A 19,008-nucleotide genomic window follows, 5' to 3' on the forward strand; every position below is an offset into this window, starting at 1 on the left:
CTGCTCTTTTTCTGTATTACTCATGGGATTGTAGAATAACGTCACCTTCATTTATGTTCTAGAAAGCAATAGTGGAATGATAGTAAAAAGAAAGCTTGAAACTTGACTGAGATGTCAACAAGAACATGTTTGCTGTTCTTAAATTATTGTACACGTAGTAATAAGGACTGCTTAAATAGGGTGCAGAGTCATTGTGAAACTCCAGGTTTTTTTTTTACTTCTGGTTTCACTGAATTCTGTTTCTCAGTTTGCAGACACAGGGTTGCGTCTTTTTCCTTTCTGGGTAGCTGCAGTCATTTGCAAGATGCCCAACGCTGATTTTTAGTTTTTTTTATTACACTTTCATACCATGGAAGCAATTGTTGTCATACTCAGGCAGCATAAAGCACCTAGCGGGGCCCAAAGCATCAAAGGTGGGTGACTTCAGCAGCACTGGAATGGATCTTGTGAAGCATTTCCTTTTCAGCTGAGTTAATCAAAACCAGCCCCAGATCTCTCTTCCTCAAGAGCAACTTGTCCTTCCCAGAAACCTGTGTTGTTCCAGCAGGCAAAAGGTTGTAAGGCTGGTAGTGTATCAGAGTTCAAATAAATCCTCACAAGTGGATTATGCTTAATTCAAACCACCTTGAGCTGTCTTTATGTGGTAACTGCAAACAAGTATCTTATCAAGAAATGAAAGACTTGAATTCCACCTTACCTTTTGGATACCACAGCCTGGAAGTTCTATCAAAACCCCCAAAACCTAGGGCAGATATTAGAACCAGGGAGCCGACTTCAAAAGGAGGTCTCCCATGGTTTTCTCCTTTATGGCTTTTAAATTCCCCATGAATTTCCTAAAATAGTAATACTTTCTAAGGCTTGTTTCCAATTTATGCAGGTCCCCACTGTAATGCAGTTAGATGGAGACTGTCTTTATAAAGCAGTTAGCATATATTTTACTTCTTTTATTTAAGAAACTAAAAAATTATTTATGTACTTTTACAAAAATGGACAGGAGTTGCTTAGACCATTGGCACATCAATACAGCCCAGGCAGATTTTAACACCTGAAAATTCAGATCGAGCTATGGGAAGAGTACGCTATAAAGATGATTATCTACAGTGTGAAAGCTTGAAATAATTTAATGTTTTCATAAGTACTTCTCATTCTTGATCATCTTTAAGACATTAAAAATATAAAATAAGAACAGAATGTACTAGACCTTATTATTACAGACATTGAGGTAAGGGGAGTAAAACTGCATAGCACCAGCCTGACTCAGGTTGAGGAAGAGGAACAGTCCAACTGCAATATAAAGGCAGAAAAGTACATGGTTGAAGTATCTCCAGTTAAAAACCCCATAAACATCATTTTATGAACTGAAAACTTTAAGTTTCAGGAGTCTTACATTTCATACAACAGAAATATCCAGAATTGTAGCAAAGTCTCACAAATTTATTGTTGTACAAAACCGGTTCAATCACAAATAATCAGGCTGAAGTCTTGTCAAGTACAAAATGAAGGATAAAAATAGGACACAATATACAAGACTAGAAGTAGTTAAATATTACTGAAACCAAAGTAACACTGGAATAACTGTTATTTACAAAATCTAATCTCTGAGACCGTCTTGAGCTACAGTAATAATTCCTCTACCCCTGTAGGAGATTAACATGAAGATCTGACAGGTGGAAATAATGAAATTAATGTATAAAAGATATGTACATTGAGGCACAGTGCTTTGTAAAGACTTTGATACCCAGTCCTCATTACAAAGAGTTCGTTTTAGTCAGTTACACTTCTGACAGACTTGTCACATCCCCTCCCTGCTCCCTCCCACCCCAGGTTATTTAACATTTCGCTGCAAATTCAGACAGAAACAAGCTTATTTTAATAAAACGGTCTCTTCTGAGAGAAGCAACTTTGCTGTGGAAGTAGTGGGGGTCGGTTGTTACAAATGGACTTCTTGCCATGGGATACACAGAGAAAGACAGTGTGAAGGAGTCCCCATTGACTAGTTTGTGCATTTCCCATTATAAATGCACTGGACAAGCACCAAACAAGGCCACATTTCCGTGTGGAGAGCAGTATGATGACAATAGATATATACATTATTTTAAATACTTATAGAAATTTAATATACAAATGGCTCTGAATATACAATAAAATAATGTGGTAAAAAAAAAAAAGAAGTTAAAAATCAAACTATGGTGACAATACCACCATTAGGCACGAAGTATTCCTGGTGTTTGCTATTTTAAGGGAAGTCCAAAGACAGACCATTTATCATTTGTCTGGATATTTCGAGATGAATCCCTTCAAGATAATGCAAGAACCTAGAAAAAGAAAAGTGACTATAAGGGGACAAAGTTATTTCCAATTACAAGGCAACGTCATTTAGAGAGACAAAGGTTCACCTTTCCTGTCTAGAATTATTTGACAAGGTATTTTATTATTAAAATTCTTCACTACTTTGTAAATGGAAATGCAGCAAGATTTAGGAAACCCAAAACTTACCTTCTTTTAGTCTTCCCTTGCTCTTTTAGCTTCTCAGACCTACAGATACTGCGAAGAGTGGGGAGGTATTCCAGTATGCTGGCTTGCTTATTACCCAGGTTTAAAGGACTTCTGGAAAATACTGTTCTGACGACTGCCAGCCTCTTCTCTGCTTTTCTGTGAATGCTAAAAAGAAGAGTGAAGTTTTACTGTTTCTTGTTCAAGAACGTACAGTCCCTTTTTTGTTCCCTTAGGATCAAATCCACTGGTTTAAAACTGCTAAACATACAGATGTCCAAAACTGCATCCCAATGGATCAGATCCTGCAACTTCTGATCTTGTGCTGCTTACACAGCATCACAAAGCTGCACTCTGAGAGAAACATGAGTGACAGTAGTTTGCTTGGCCAATGCTCTTAGCTTAATTATGAGTCTAATCCAGGGAGGTCTTTACAATCTCGTGATGTAGGTGAGATTTAGTACATCCATCAGACAACGTGATCAAAAGCATCTGTGGTCTTCCCAGATAAGAAGTGGTGTGTGAATGGTATTTGCCAGAATGTCACTATCAGATCCAATGTACAACTCATGATATACTGGCCCAAATCTGGCCACAGGTTAAATGGTTAGATCCATTTTGATACTGCTTCCCTAGGTACTGACTTACAGAAGTACAAGTCTAACCTATTTTCCTTTTCAGACACTTGAATATGTTTTTTATTGCCTATTATGTAATTTCACATGACTACTTACGTTAAAACCAATCTTTCCTATCCACACTTGCTAGTAGCAATGTGTTCTTTGGTCTTTTATAATATATTAAAGGTTACTCTTTGTTAGCATAAGTTATTACAAAAAAAATGCAGTAATTTTGCTCTGACTTTTGTTAGGTCTTCACCAAGGAATCGCCATGCATTTAACAGCTTCAGTATGACCAGGCATGGGATGAAGATCTGCATATGTTGTACTTGCAGGATCCATTTCAGTTCATCTGTCTTGAAAAAGCCATTCATCTGGGGGCTCATTTTTAAAGTAAATGGACTAGATTAAGGCTACAACCTTATAGTCATGCTGTTCAAACAAAAAAAGTCACCTTTTGCAGAGACTGCCATGCAATTTAAGCTTAGACAAGCCAAGTGAATACGTTCCAGCATTGTAAGGCATACTGACAACTTTCATAGTGGTATGAATGTGTGTAGAAGTACCCAAAACACTCTTAAAGACTGAAATGCACTTCTTGACAATTAAATTATGTTCCAGAAATATTAGCAAAGTCTTACCTTGAATCAGCTGACTGACAGAAGGATACACAATTTCTTGTGTTTGAAATAGGCAAAGTAAGTCCCTCCAGCTGATCATTTTCAGGTGTTTTACTGGTACTCAAAGAGGATTGCAAGTTTTGTGAAATGCTAACAGAACATTTGTTAAAACTGAGTGCTTCAATAGCTGCCATTATCTCACTACAGCTCTGGGAACTCCACCAATCAGTATTTTCTATACTGAACTCATCAAAAAGACCATTTTTGATTTTGCCATTTGTCCAATTAAATCCTTCATCTGTAGAAAACTCCAGTGGTTCCTTGGTGTTAGTGTTCACACAGCAATCCAAGAAAGACATGGTCTCCACAAATTCAGTCAGTGCTTTCAGACACTGAGAAACAAGAGCAGAGCTTTTCCCATTTGCTGAGGTTTTAGTTTGCATTTCTTTTTCTTCTTTATTCATCAACAATTTTGATTCCTCTTCATTCACTTCAGCACATGACACAGGACTATCTGATGGCAAAGCTATGAATTCAGCTGAATAGTTCAGTTCGGTATCAAATAAGTCACTATCATCCAATATTTCAAGCCTTTTCTGTCTCTTTGTCTTTTCAGACTTTCTTACAGGGCTTTTTCCAGAGCAATACCTGTTAGTGGACCTGTTTTTTGAAGAAACTACGGTAGTCCTTTCAAGTACAGAGCCAGGGGCTTCAGACTGGTTTGAAAGAACTTGCACGGGTAAGGGAAGAATAAATTCAAGATTACTATACATAAAATCCACTTTCTTCATCTGGAATTCTGTGAGAAGCTGCATCCATTTGTTCCATGTGTCCATGGTTGTGATTTTGTGCTGTAAAAATAATAATAATAATGAAAATTTATTAATACATTAGACTATATATATATTAAACTGTTATTACAAAAAATCTCATATTCCTGGCTTTGTGTTTATGAGGCAAGAGACTGATTTGCTTGCAAGAGACTGCCCCAGTTCAGATTTTTGCTTAACAAGAGAATCCCCTAATTTCTACAAAGAGATTTGCTTCTAAGATATTATTCATAGTGATGCTTACACTCAATTATTCAAAGTATTAGATAGTCAACTACAAATATACCATAAGAAATGTAAACAAGTCTTCTGAAGGCATCAGGATATTCTTAAGGCCAAGCAACGTCTCTACACAGCCTGTATCACATTTTGGAAGTTCCTGAGGATGTGCATCAGCTTGAGAAAAGTCCATCTTGGAATCAGTAGTCTTTTCAGAACAAATTACATGATCTGCATTATTTGTCTCCTCTCCTCCTGCACAAAGATAACATGCTTTACTTGGAAAGAAACAACTGCATCATGAAATTGATTCTTCCCCTCTTTGTCTCAATTCCTTTTATAAAGGATACTTTAACTGCTGCCTCTTGCTGCAACTCTGAGTGAATATAGCAACTGGAATTGGTTATCCCCATTCATCATCCACACTTTAAGTGTCACCAGTCTGCTGTCTCTCTTCTTTGCAAGTAACCACTTGAAATAGTCTGTTCTTCCTTCTATGCCCCACTTGTCTCTTTCTGTTGCTCAACTCACACTGTCTCACACACAGACGCCTGCTGGGGATGCTCTTCCTCTACCCTTTGCCACCAAGTTCTTTCCCTTGCTGCCTGTTTGCTAACTGTCCAATCCTTACCTTTTTTCAGTTCTGCTTCCTCTAGGTGAATTACTTACGAGCTCAGCTGCAGAACTCAGCTAAAGAACTGCAAACTCTGAGTCGAAGGGAAAGTACTAACAGCTCTCTGCTTTGCCCAACTTTTGCTACTCAGAAGAGGAAACAGAGATAATAAAGTACCATAATGATGAGTAACAAAGAGGTGCAACAGAAAAATCGAACTTACAGTTTGAAGCAGCTAAATAAGCCCCCCAAACCCTACAAAATGTTTAGGGGTCTTCTAGAAAGTTACCATCTATTTCTATGTGTCTGAGAATGGTTTGATTTAATCAAATTCACATTAAGATGGAGATTTTCAGAAAACTTAAATCAACCTACCATGACATGCCAAAGGTTTGTCTTTCAAGCATCCACCTCCACTTCTAACCCAAAACTGCAAGTAGAGAACACTTTGTCTGATATCACAGTTATTTGTGGCTAACAGGGCAGCCAAGTCTTTCACATCTGTTCGCAGATTCTCAGCCAGACACAGGGCTTGAAGGTAGCTCACAGCATTTATCTGAACAAAAATTAGACAAAGGCCACTGAAAGCAACTCCTACCAATCAGACTGCAGTAAGTCACACAGAAGCAAATTATTTATGCTTGCAATATACTTTTCCTTTAATAGACAAGATTAGCTCATTAGATTATAACTACATTAAAACCTCTATAGAAAAGCAGAATATTCCACTAAATCTAAAGAGTCCATGTCAGTGAATTAGGTTCAATTTAGAAATTCAACTCATTAAAACCAAACCAAACACACATATTCTGCTTATGTTCCACAAACCTTGTTTCTCATCACCATTGAATGGGTTCTAGTGAACTATATGCACTCCAAAGGGTTTTATTTTTCTTGTAGCTCTGCAATAGTCTGGTAACCCAAAAGATTTACCCAAAAGATTTTTCAATTTCACATTAAAAACATTCCCATTCTCAAGGGTTAGCTCCTTCTGATTCTTATTTATTTAGATTTTGTACATACTACAGAGCTGCAAGTAAAACTGTTTGCTATACAGCATACTAGTGCTTACATTAAAGGAATAACACTTCTAAAATAGGTGCTATACTTTTAAATGAATGAACCAATACTGGCATAGTCAGCCTTCAGATCAAAACTATTAGATATACCATCTATGAAATGATTTACTACATTCCTACAAACTAAATTAAGTGATGTTCTTCTTGTAATTCTCTGAATTACCCAATGGGTAAGAAAATCTTCCATGCTCATAAAAAAAATTCTACATGTAAAGATACATCCATCCATCTTCTGATGAAACAGACATAGTACATCAGATAAATATAAACCTACACCAACATCTAAATGTCAAATTAGCTGACAATTACATGTCTGCATTTCTGAACACAGACTTACCAAGGAAGGGGTTCTAAAGTTGATTTCTTCAAAATAGCCATCAAACATTAAGCTGAATGTGGGATCTATACAGGAAAATAGCGGTGAACTGTCATGACATTATGTTCAAAAGTAATTATTTTCTCTATCCATTAGAGCAGCCAATATCTTTATTCAAATACTCACTTTATAGTCTCCGCTCACTTAATTCTACATTTAGGAGCTGCATTCAACCATCACCATTTAAACCACTTCATTAAAAGGGACTCTTTTGTCTGCAAAGCCTAATTACTGTAACAAACATACTCACCATTGGTAGTAAGAATTACAGGTCTCTTTGCTGTTGCCATGAATGTCTTTATTGCACTTAGAAATCCTGCATCTTCATCAAATATTATATCTACCTATAGAAAACAAAGGAAGTGCAAAACATCAGCAGCTTGAACATAGCTACACGCTGTGAATTTAATGGGGGCTTAGATACTGTAATTGCTGGGGTGTTGATGGTGACTTTGAAAGTGTCTCAGTGCATGTACATAGTGTAAAATTATAAACCAACACTTTTTACATAATCAAAGGAATTAAATCTGTAGGATCTAAACTGTTCCAACAGTGAACAACTGTTGACAGGTGTCAGTTTCTTTATCTCATACAATAACTTTGTCAAATAATGATCCATGTTTAGGAGGGTTCTCGTGGTGATGAAATCATTAAACACTGAATTCATTTTTAAGAAGCTGGTAATGCTCACACTTGAATCTCCTTAGAAGTCTCAAGGAGGAAGGGAAAATTAAGTGAAATTCTTTAAACATAAGGAAACAACATACTCCTCACATCAGTACATTTCATGTGAATTTTACCTCTTCAAAGAGAATGAGAGATGTTGCACTTTTTCTGTTGTGTTCTCCTCCTTCTACTTCTTTGTTTATTGACTTAATTTGAGCACCTTTCTTTTCTTCAAGTGAATTCTGAGTATTTCCTGCAGATGCTGAAGAATTGAGCAGGAAGTCAAGGAGGACTGAAACCATCCAATGTGCATTGTAGACACTGGTTTTGAAAACACCCTTAAGTGTTAAGCTGCTTAAGAAAATCCACTCTGACGTAAAACCCCAGAAATCTGACCTACACCCCTTTCTGATGTCTTGTTTAAAAAAATATTGCAACAAATTTGCTGTGAATTCAACCATGTTTGGTGAAGGGCTGACTATTTGTAATATCAAGCCTGCACTTCACCTGTTTGTGACCTGTGACATCTCAGCGCCATGGAGCAAGTCCTTCAAGACTTGCCTTCAAGACAAGGACTAGGCTCAACTGCACCACTTCAATCCAGCACAAACAAACACTGGTTGTTGAAATACATTATTTCCTTTCAAAAAGCTTCTCTTTAAGACTTCCTGATCCCATGAAACATTTGGAAATGCACTTCTCAATGTTGAGAGACTCAGAGATTTCAATGTGCCCTTCTATGTATCAAAACCCAGTCTGCAATCAAACTGTTACTGGCTTCACAGGACCTCTTAATTCTGTAGCAGTAATTTTTATACATATATATGTATCTACATTTATATACACAAATAGATACATACCACCTAGTACAAAAAAAGAAAAAACCCAAAACTCAACAAAACCCCCCAAAAAACCCAAACCCTAAAACCAAACAACCAAATTAAGGCAAATCTAGTGAACTTCAGATAGTCTGTACCCTAGTTAACTCTCCTGTAACAGAGAAATGACCACTTCCTATGTAGTTAAGTGTATGTGAGATGCATTAAGTAACTCTTGCTGGCAGTTAACAGTAGAATAAGTGTACTCTATTTTCTCCACACAGCTGCAGGTACACAGTAGTACAGTGCAGCATTTCCCTCTCCAGAGGAAGATTATCATTATCTATCATTAAATATTAACTATCTAATAATTAACTAGAATTTAATAGCAACATTTACCTTGATTTTTTTCTTGAGATGTCCCTGCTCCATCACTACTTTTATGTTTGGAAGAAATCTTGAAATAGTTTGCAAGTGTTTTAGGGGGCAAGTTCCGTTTTAATCCTGCTCCTTTGGGGGACAGTGGAGGTTTTCTTGGTGAAACAACTTTCTTTGGAGAATACATTTTTTCTGCAAGATATGTTTTATGTTAAACCTAAACTGGAAGTGTAACCTCAAACTTCTGCTTCTCAGGCAAATTTAGAGCAAATCCTGGTTTTTCTTTTTTTTCTAGCACAGGACAGGTTTACTGTGCTGGTTTCTGCTTATTTTACTCTTCTCCTGTCACAAGGAATGCTTCTGTTTAGCTTTCTATTCACATGCTATAGCACTTATGACAGCGCTACAGAAATAGCTGAAGATAATTGAGAGTCAGTCATTTTGATGAAATCACTATTTAATCTGGTATGGAGTTGTGTTAACCAGCAGAGCCAAAACCCAGCAAACCCCCAAACCAACCAACCTTCCATCCCAAAACAAATAGCAAACACAGCTCCCCACCCCAATCAACCAAAAACCCCAGACAGAACCATGAAACCTACTTGGCGACTTGGCACTGCTACAACTGTTAAAAAAGCAAGGCTTATGTGCATTAATGCCTTTTTTGTCCACTTGATGAGACTGAGTAGCTTCTTTTAGTTGTGACAGTATCTGTCTCCCGCTACGCTGGCAAGAGGCATTGACTTCAAATATCTGCAATGGGATTTCATTTACATTTTAAAAACATCTTGGACATCTTGTACTACAAATGCTTTCATATCACTAGTTACAAGTAAGAAAAATGGCCACAAACCTTAAAACCCAGCTCCTGAGCACAAGCATACACTGCAGCGGTTTTCCCCACTCCCGGTGGGCCTGTTATCAGAACTGTATTGCAGAGGCTCGTCTCTTCCTCAGCATCAGATTTATGATCTTTAAAGTCAAGGCTGTCCAAAGAATCTGTAGATTTAAAACAAAAGAAAGGATTCACGTAATGTTTGTGCCAACTTCAACAAAGAGAATCTATGCATATTTAATTCCATCAGCACCTTCATGCTCTTTGTCCTTCTCCCCTTTCTGATTTCTTTTTTCTTCCCAATCGGCTCTTTTCTTCCATTCTTTTAGCCAACTATAAAAGGAAGGAACGTAACAGAAAATAATTACTGCTGAATAAAGTGAACCAAATTCAGATGGAATAGAACATACACCTGAGAAACATCAGCCACTTGTTATCCCCCTCAGAAACCTATCACTCCTTTCAGATTTAAAAAGTTCAAGATTTGTTTGATTCTTTTGTAAAAGAGGATTTCCTCTTTATCCTGTGTCCTATTAAACGACTGGTATAAAACCAAGTCACTTGGCAAACTAGTTAAATTGTGGAAAACACTTTATCATTCGTAGTTTTGTGTTGTTTGTCAGATGGATCTTTAATAGCTTAAACACATACAGAAAATTTAACTGAAAAAGGATTGTATTAGATGGACTTGAGTGCTAAATTACTGTCAAAATCAAAGGCAGTGCATCAAGATCAGGACCAGACATGCCTGTAGGGAAGTACAGACAAGCACTGGTAAGCTGCTCTTTCATTCATAGAGTGCAGGCTTGAATAACCTGACAAAACAATAATTTTTACTAAGTACTTCATTCCATCCCACAGCCTAATGTAGCATTTCATGTGTGGTTTTGTTTTGTACCATATCACACAAGCTACCAAGGTATGCGTGCAAGAGAAGCTATGACCAAAGAAGATCATTCACGCCAAGTGACAGTTTGTTTCTGCAGCTTCCTGGAAGTAAAGCAAAACAAAGGTCACACACCCCATAAGTGTTATTCAAGCACAGCGTAGAAGACTTGACTTCACTTCTTTGAGCATCATTAAGTAATATGATGTTCTGAGTTATTTTAAGAATGGATCCATGCTCCCACTTCTGACCTGTGTAGCCTTTCAATTTCTTTCTTGTTCCCTACGAGTTCACTGGAATCTTGAGGCTGGTATTTTTCTGTCCAGAGCATGTCTTCCTTCTCAGCACCTACAGGAGAAGTATCATCCTTTCTTAAACAATTCTTCATACAAAAGAGTTGATCAAGTTCAGTAGAATATTAAGACCAGGTAAGATTTTTGCACTACAGGGGAAAGCCGAGATACATCCTATATACATTCCCTCAAGGCAAAGAGAATGAAAATCAGACAGAAAACGCAGTTACCTGAAAGTGAATTTGGTGCCGACAAATACTCAGTGTCTTCTATCATAACATCTGGTTTCTGGGGCTTGCTTTTTCCCGAACGCATGGCTTGTTCTGTCTCTCCCTGTTTTTCTCCAGAGGTGTGAGAAAAACGTTTCTCAGAAACTCCTGAAGTTATTTCCGCCTCTGAACCTTCAACTTGTTTTCTTCTTTTTGATTTGTGCTCTTCTGTTTCTTTCCTTTTCCTCTTGGTTTCCTTCCAATTGTCAGAATGTTTCTGATTTACCTCAGAATTTGCAGTGCCAGCTTTGCTTTCTAAGGGAAAAATAAATACATAAATAAACCCACATCCTTTTACAATTTCAAGCTCTCTCCATTACAACCAAATAGGGGGGTTTTAAGCCATATTTAAAGAATTTGGTCAAAATGGCCTAAAATGTGAGGACCAACTTATTTCCAACAGCATTCCTTCACTGACACATCTCTGGAAATTCCAAATGCCTTTTTATGCCAGAGAGAGTCAGTGCGAGCTTGTTCTTCCCCAGGCAGATCACTAACCGTGTGCACTGCTTTCAGAGCCTAGCCGTTCCGTCTGCCTCTTCAGAAACCTGTAGAAGTATTTTCTCACAGGAAATTGGGAATTAGAAGACATGATCTCATCCAGTAACTCTTTCCTGACTCTATCAGGAAAAACTGGTCGGTGGCCAGAAAGCTGCAATACACACACACACACACACACTTATATAAATTATTACACAGAATAACGCAGACAGTTTTGCATAAGTTAAATTGGTAGCTCTTGATAAAACTAGAGATTAACAGAAAGCCTTGAGAATTATCTAACATTACAATGCACACACAAATATCCAAGACTGAAACAGACTCAAACTACAGGAGTTTTTAAAAGCAACAGAAGTCCTAACAAGTAACAGAACAATTCAATTTTATATTCACTTTTAACACTAGCCCTCATTTAAAGTACTAACCTCAGGTGCAGAACAGTTTCCAGTTAGTTTTGAATTCACAGTGGAGAATTCACCAAGCGAGAGATTGATTTTTGTGACATTGGTGACTTCAGTGTTCAGATTCCTTAGCACAGTTAATAGAGGACACAATGGTGATTGCAATTTCCACATTGGACAACCTACAAAAGAACCCCCACCAAGAACAAAACAAGAGGAGACTTTTATTAACAAAAGGGAGATGAAGTCACAGACAAAACCATCCTATAGTAAGAGTAAATGCTTTTAACCAAAGCTTTATCATGTCAAAGCCAAGCTTATTTAACTTATACTGCATCAACTTTTTATCTTTATTAACGCTACCTCCCATGAGAAGAACAAATTTGCACATTTTCACATACATTTCCCAGCGAGTTGCTCCTGGGCTCTGCTTGCTCTAAGTAACAACCTGCGCCCTCACCCGGTCTCTGTAGGACAGGTGCTCACCAAGGAGTTTGTTTTGCTAATTGGTTGGTTTGCAAATACAAACTGGTAAGTGCTATTCTACCTTTTGCTCTTCTGCCATGCCCTTCCATAAGGATACTGTAGCACACTCCCTCCCTTAGGGCAAGAAATGGTCTTTACTCTTTCGAGAAGAGTTTTGCCTTTGTCAGAAAGAATGGTTTCTGCCCCAATTGGGGCTTTGAGCACCCTGGCCTAGTGGGAGGTGTTCCTGCCCATCACAGGGGTTTGGAATTGGATGATCTTAAGGTCCTTTCTAACCCAAACCATTCTCTGATTCTATTCCCCAAATAAATCCTAAGAAGTCTGCATCCTCACCCATAAATGCATACATTACTTTAGCATCAATTTAACTTGTAAGTTGTATATTTAAAATCATTGCACTGGAAGCTTGTAAGTTTTGCTTTCTTACTGTGACACAAAACAAGAAGAAACTACTAGTTCATGCTGTCACATTAGTGAGTTTTGCTTTTCAAGTTCTTTTCTGCACAGATTCAATAGATTTTATTATAAAGCACTATAAACACTATAAAAGTTATTATATAAGTTGAACAAAAGCTTACAGTCATCCTTCTGCTGTACATGGACAACAGGCTTGAAACATGAACTTGCAAGTGAGTATGCTTCCATTGCTGCTGCTTTCTTTGCAATCTGTCTTTTCAGGGACTCTGGCAATCCGCTCATCAAGAATTCACGTTTTGCTCTGAACTGATCATCATCTTGAGAGTTTTCAGATGCATCTTGGCTTTAATGAAAATGGAAATTCAACCCCAAAGCATTTGAAATACCAGCCACATAAGGCTTACAACAGAATTTAATCACATTCACCTCTACACAAGTTAGAAACAGTCTGGGAGAACTACTAGAATTAATTTAACTGCAGCAAGTTTGCATTTAATTTTAAATTTTCTGTTACAGATTTTGATAAAAAATTACTTTGGTTTTGTATTTTACATGCAGCTTAGGATTTCTTTTTAACCAGTCATCATCTCGATTTTCAACCATCTAAAACGGCTCAATAATGGTTGAGGAACCCTCAAAACCCCCCAAAATTTTACAAGCAGTTTAACATATTGGTCACTCTAAACCCATAAACATTTATATCACATTTCCACGAGTGTATTTAAATCTGTAAAACAAGAGAATGTTAAAAGTAATCTTCAAATACTTTTTGATTCTTAAGCAACTGCAATCTTGCCAACTGACCTGCTCTCATCAAAGATCACAACTGGTTCACCTGCAGGGTTCTGAGCATTTCTGCCTAGGAAAGAAGGCGGATATCCCAGTTTTCCTTTAAAAAGGAGAAAGGAAAAATCATTATTACATTAGTGCTAATGTAGGATTCTAACCTTGCTTCTAACATTAGGGAATCTCCTGTTCTTAAGGGAAACCTAGATATTTTAACAAAATTCAGTATAGTTTTATTTCTAGTTATTCCACCACTATAGATGATGGGTTTTGTAACATTAAAAAGCAAAACCCACCACCTTAAATTAGAAGACAACACAACATGATATCACATTAGCAGGTTTTCAAACAGTTTTCCCTCCTAGCATACAAATGAAAGGTATATAATGGAATATTACACAAAAAGTCACAAGAAAAGAAGAATGCACTGCAAAGGCAGCTTTAGAAAATACAGTTATAATAGTAACTGTAATCAAAATTAAATACATGCAGTAAAAACATTTACCATTTGAGTTCTTTGCAACCTTCATGTTTCTAGGCTTTTTCCCCAAAACATCATTTAAGCTCCGAAGATTCTTTTGCTTCACATTCTGCACTGTAGTAGTGTCACAACTCAGGCTTGAATTTAAAATTTTTACTGATTCCTAGAGGGAAAACAAATAAAATACGAAACACAACTTTTCCTCCTTTATTAATAAGACAACTTAGTGGATCAGTAGTGAGGAAACTGCAGAAACTGTTAGAAAGCTTCAAAGTTAGCAAACACAATTTGAAGATCATAATTTCACTACTGTTGTCTACACAGAAGTAGTATACAGAATAGGATGCCCAATAAATAGAGGGCAGAACTACTCTCATTTAGAAGTCTAAACCATACACATCTGTTTCAAATGTGTTGCTGCTCATTAGGAAAGAGAAACAGTCACTTCCAAAGCCTGACTATCTGCTGCATGTTACAGATCTGCATTGAAACAAGCATTCCGGTCTATGCCTAGCAGTTACTTTACTATTTGACAGTCACCATACCACTGCACAGTATCTACCTTGTTTGATTCTTTAAAAGAAGCATTTGCAAGATAAGGAACATTTTTGTTGCCTAAATGAATCACCAAAACATCAAAAGAATGGGCTTCCCCTACAAGATACTCAGGCTTACTTCACTGTCTTCTAATTTTTTCTTTTCAGCAAGAGCTCGCTGCCGAGACGAGCGCCTCACAGGAGCTGGGAAGTCTTCATTAACCTTTGATCTATTATGCTGAATAGCCTTTGCCTTCTCTATCAGTCGCTTTGCTTTGGATAGGTTTTTCGAAGTAGAGCTCATCTGTTAACAACGAACAATTGCAATTCATAGCAATGTATTTGGCATTTCACATATTCATATAGTTTTTCACATTCATAAAGATATCATTTTACTCAAATTTTACTGGTATAAAAAGAAAATGAAAGAACTGAGAGGAGGAGCAAACCAGGATCATACAAGTACTTTTCAAAAGGGAACAAGAGCCCTACATGTTCTGCCCACAGAACAAAAGAAATACGGGCATAAGTACAAGCTGTTCTGCTGTGCCCAAACACTGTGACCCATCCTGAGAACCTGCAGAGCAGGAGAACGCTACTTTATTGGATTTTTCTGTTACAAAAAAGTAGATTTACACAAATAAAACCCATTTTAAAAATCTAAGGTACATTAACCATACAAGAATGCTTATGTCAAATCCTAGCATAAATCACAGTAACACTCTCTTTCCATAGGGCATCTGAGAACTGTCATATTGCATAACATAAGACTATTGCACAATACCGAATATGAACACAATGACATGCATATAATAAATGATATAAAATACTAAACCACAAACTGTTACATAAATTACCTTCATATTTTTGGAGTTAAACTCTTCATTTTTCGTTGCTTCAGCTTTATTTGATTTTGTAGTCGCACTGATACGTGTGAATTTCATTCTAATTAGGGAAAAAAGTATTATGAAAGTATTATGTTTTAGTAAAGGGAAATGCTACTCTCAATTTCATTTTCAAAAGCTTTCAAAAATACAGTGCTGTAAACAGAAGGCTAGGGTTTTGGGGGTTTTTTTTTGGCTTTGGTTGGTCTTTTTAATGTCTTTAGTGCAACACATTTATAGAGTCAGCTTTGGTTCTTCTGTATTATTCACCTGTATTCATGCACCAGGTATGCCTTCCAGTCAACCTAAAGTTATGTTTTACTCTTAAACAATTTGCAGGAAAACAAAGTACAAAGGTAGAATATACTGCAAAATGTTTACCTGATTGGGCTGCTTCCATCAAAGGGCATGGTAATCACCTCGGCTTTATACAAGTTACTTTTCTTCAAGGATTGCTTTCTTGCTTTTGGAGTTGAGGTTAGTAAAAGACAGCCACTTGATTCCTCTTCAGAAAAGGTATCCTTAATGTGGGGTTTTTTGGGTGTAACATTTTTTGATGTTTTGATTTGCTTCTGCCTTAAACTCCTCCTTAACTCATTCACTTCTGGACTCGATGAAATTCTTACATCTAAGGTGTTTTCCTTAGTGAGAACATTAGCACCTGAATCCTCATCTTTGTAACAGCTGCTAGTATCAGAGACATTAGTTTCCTTAGTTTCTGAAGCCTTCTTTCTTCTGTTTCCTTTTTTCTGATTCTTTCTGGGGCTTTTGGGTTTAGTTCCATTGTTTTTAGGACTAGAATCTTCTGGTACTCCGCTTTCTAATCCTTTATTTGAAGCAATGTCATCTTCAGGTCCTTCTTTTTCTTTTGCAGACTTTCCAATGGCTTGCTTTTGTTTTCCAGGTGCCTTTTTAATGCCACTTTTTACTACATCTGATGTTGGTTGTCTGAACACCTTCATAAACTGATGCCTTTCTTCCAGACTACATTTTGGCTTTAAAGAATCTGACCCCGCAGTCTCTAGTACAGCTAACTCCAGTTCTTCTTCCTCAATAACTACATTAGATCTTCTTTTCTGAGTAACCTGCTCAGTTTGCTCACCATCCAAGAGGGGTGGGCTACTTTCTTTTTCCCCTACACATCCTTTCTGCTTCAAGAAAATGGAAGCTATTTTTCTAGAGCCTTTCTGCTCCTTATGCAATGGAGCTAATCTGGGGGGAATGGAATGAACTTGGGCAAGGACAGTTACTGTTCTAAGTGGCAGCTGTTGAGATTCCTCACACCTTTCTGGGTCACCAACAGCATCACTTTTGTCCACTTCATTTGCTGTAGCAGGATTGTCTGTGGTTGGCTTTGTGTCTTCTTCAGTGTGATCTATGTTATCTTCTCCCTGACTCTTCAAGAAGTCCTCAAATGACACTGTTATTATACTGTTATTTACCTGTGACGTCGTGTCATCAAAACTGGAAGCACTAATAACAACGTCATGCTCTGCTATTGTAGGAGATACCAGCTTTTTCTTATCTTCAGTTCCCTTTTTACACTTTTCATTCGTCTGGTTTTCAGATGGAAAACTTTCAGACAAATCCATATTTACTTTGTGATTCCTTTTGCTTGATTTTCTTACCCTATTTTTTCTTCCACTTATTTCAGAAGCAGCTTTCTTTGCGTTTTTTCTGTACGTAACAGCATTTGAGAAGTTCTCCCTTTGCACATGATCTTCTAGTTCTCTTGCACCTTTTTGGTCAACTAAGGTACATGTAGCTGTAAAATCACCGCTGTCTTGTTTCAGTCCTGTTGTTTCTCTGCTGCCATCACTACTCATTTCTATTCCATGTTTATCCTCAGATCCTTTCATCTCCTTTGGCTTATTATTTAAATTAACTCTCTTCCCTTTCCTCTTCCTCTTTAAAGGTGGTTTAAAAGGTGACTTACACTCTTCATCATCAGCATCAAATGGTGCTGTATTTTCTCCGGCTACAAGTGGCAATGTGGATTTCTCATCTACAGCTGTCTTCTTAAAGTAATCCAATATGTTGTTGGGTTTTGGCGGCGACAGCACTTTATCCACTGGTTTTGCTAAAGGTGAAAAGTATCTCGTGATTGTCTCCACAGAAGTATCTTCCTCGCGCCGTTTCTTGCATGGCTGTGGAAAAGTTCACCATGAATCTTAGTTTTCAAAGAGATAACTCAGTGCGGTGATATAGAGCAGCACAGGATCTATGGTCTGCATTAGTGACACTAGTACTTTCCCAAAGGATAAGCCTCTCATGTCAGTGCGTTAAGACTGTGCGCGCATCAACTCACCCCCATGTTTTCAACAGCCACCTAACCTTGAAACAACGATTCTGCCCTTTCATGAATAAAAACCCTGTTCTGGAACTCTGAGGCCACCAAAACTGGAAGCGAACACAAGGTCTCCAGACCTCCACATATCTCACAGTACCGGAGTTCAGAAACTGGCAATTCAGGTGATCGATCTGGTGGTTACCTGGAGATGTTCACCAGAGCATGTCGCAGAGGATTCCAACATCCCTTAAAGATGTACGGTCCCACTGTAAGCCTCTGGTGTACCTTAAGGAGAAACTCCACCTTCTGAAACACTTAAAGGGAATGAATACAGAAGAATTCGTATCTCTTATCATAATTTAGAGTGTGGCACTGGCACAGGGTGCCCAGAGGAGCTGTGGCTGCCCCATCCCTGGCAGTGCTCAAGGCCAGGTTGGACACAGGGGCTTGGAGCAAGCTGCTCTAGTGGAAGGTGTCCCTGCCCGTGGCAGGGGTTGGAACCCTAAGGTCCCTTCCTACCCAAACCGCTCTGTGACCCTGTGATGTGCACGACTCCACCAAAGATGACTCACAAAGGCCTCTTTAACTCTCCTACTTCATTAAACCCCGATGTCTCCTGAGATCCCATCACTTCATCCGCTACCACCGCTCACAGAGCTGCCGGTGCCCGCCTGCGGAGCCCCCCAGAGACAGCTCCTGACAGCCCGGCCCGCGCTGACGGTGCCGGGGCAGGGCAGCGCCCTCCCCCCGTTACAGCCGCGCACCACAAAGGGGCTCCCCCCGCCCCCCATCCCCGTCCCGCCTTCCCCTCCGCGTCCCCCCGCACCTGAGCGTCGCCGTCTCTGCCGGGGAGGGGGGCGGCCGCCGCGGGCACGGCGACCCTGCCCACCATGCCCCGTGCGCGCGGGAGCGGGGCCTCAGCCGCGGCGGGGGGGGGCGGCGCTGGCGCTGGCCATGGGGGCGGGGGGAGCCTGTCAGGAGCGGGCCCGGGCGGGCAGAAAAGCGCGCGCGGGACGGGATTCGGAGCTCCGCGGCGCACCACGTGACCCGCCCGCCTTGCCCAACGGCCGCTCGAGAGCCCGCGTCACGTGAGGGAGGCGAGCGGGTCCCCGCCCCGCCCCTTTTCCCTTCTCCCCGCCCACCCCGGGGGAATGGGGGGCAGGTCACGTGCCCGCAGAGCCACGCCCACACCTCCGCCTCGCTGTCAGTCCGGTTTTCGCGCCGCGGCGCG

At 39.1% G+C, this 19,008-nt stretch overlaps 1 protein-coding gene across 1 annotated transcript; it reads right to left on the reverse strand.

Moving 5' to 3' along the window:
* Positions 1-1,413: 1,413 nt before the first annotated feature.
* ATAD5 (ATPase family AAA domain containing 5) lies at positions 1,414-18,679 on the reverse strand. Its single transcript, XM_061455358.1, has 23 exons — positions 18,604-18,679; positions 15,869-17,634; positions 15,461-15,548; positions 14,743-14,907; positions 14,092-14,230; positions 13,605-13,689; positions 12,962-13,143; positions 11,922-12,079; positions 11,494-11,647; positions 10,957-11,250; positions 10,685-10,781; positions 9,801-9,880; positions 9,566-9,711; positions 9,315-9,465; positions 8,734-8,904; positions 7,651-7,778; positions 7,101-7,194; positions 6,812-6,876; positions 5,771-5,951; positions 4,850-5,037; positions 3,755-4,584; positions 2,497-2,661; positions 1,414-2,315 (listed from the first exon to the last, which is right to left on the reverse strand). Exons 1-23 carry the CDS (start codon positions 18,667-18,669, stop codon positions 2,237-2,239), a joined length of 5,472 nt encoding a protein of 1,823 aa, XP_061311342.1. The 5' UTR covers positions 18,670-18,679; the 3' UTR covers positions 1,414-2,236.
* Between the last annotated feature and the right edge of the window lie 329 nt (positions 18,680-19,008).

Source organism: Pezoporus flaviventris, unplaced genomic scaffold (assembly GCF_033815535.1).
Source record: "Pezoporus flaviventris isolate CSIRO_AGI_PZ_B2104156 unplaced genomic scaffold, CSIRO_AGI_Pfla_v1 ptg000020l, whole genome shotgun sequence".
In the NCBI taxonomy this organism is placed as follows: Eukaryota; Metazoa; Chordata; class Aves; order Psittaciformes; family Psittacidae; genus Pezoporus; species Pezoporus flaviventris.

Coding starts and splice junctions, on each gene's coding strand:
- ATAD5 (XM_061455358.1), bottom strand. CDS start 18,669: ATGGTGGGCAGGGTCGCCGTGCCCGCGGCGGCCGCCCCCCTCCCCGGC. Junction 9,466..9,565: donor CTCAGGAGCTGGGTTTTAAG/GTTTGTGGCCAT, acceptor ATCCCATTGCAG/ATATTTGAAGTCAATGCCTC. Junction 8,905..9,314: donor TAGCAGTGCCAAGTCGCCAA/GTAGGTTTCATG, acceptor CATATCTTGCAG/AAAAAATGTATTCTCCAAAG.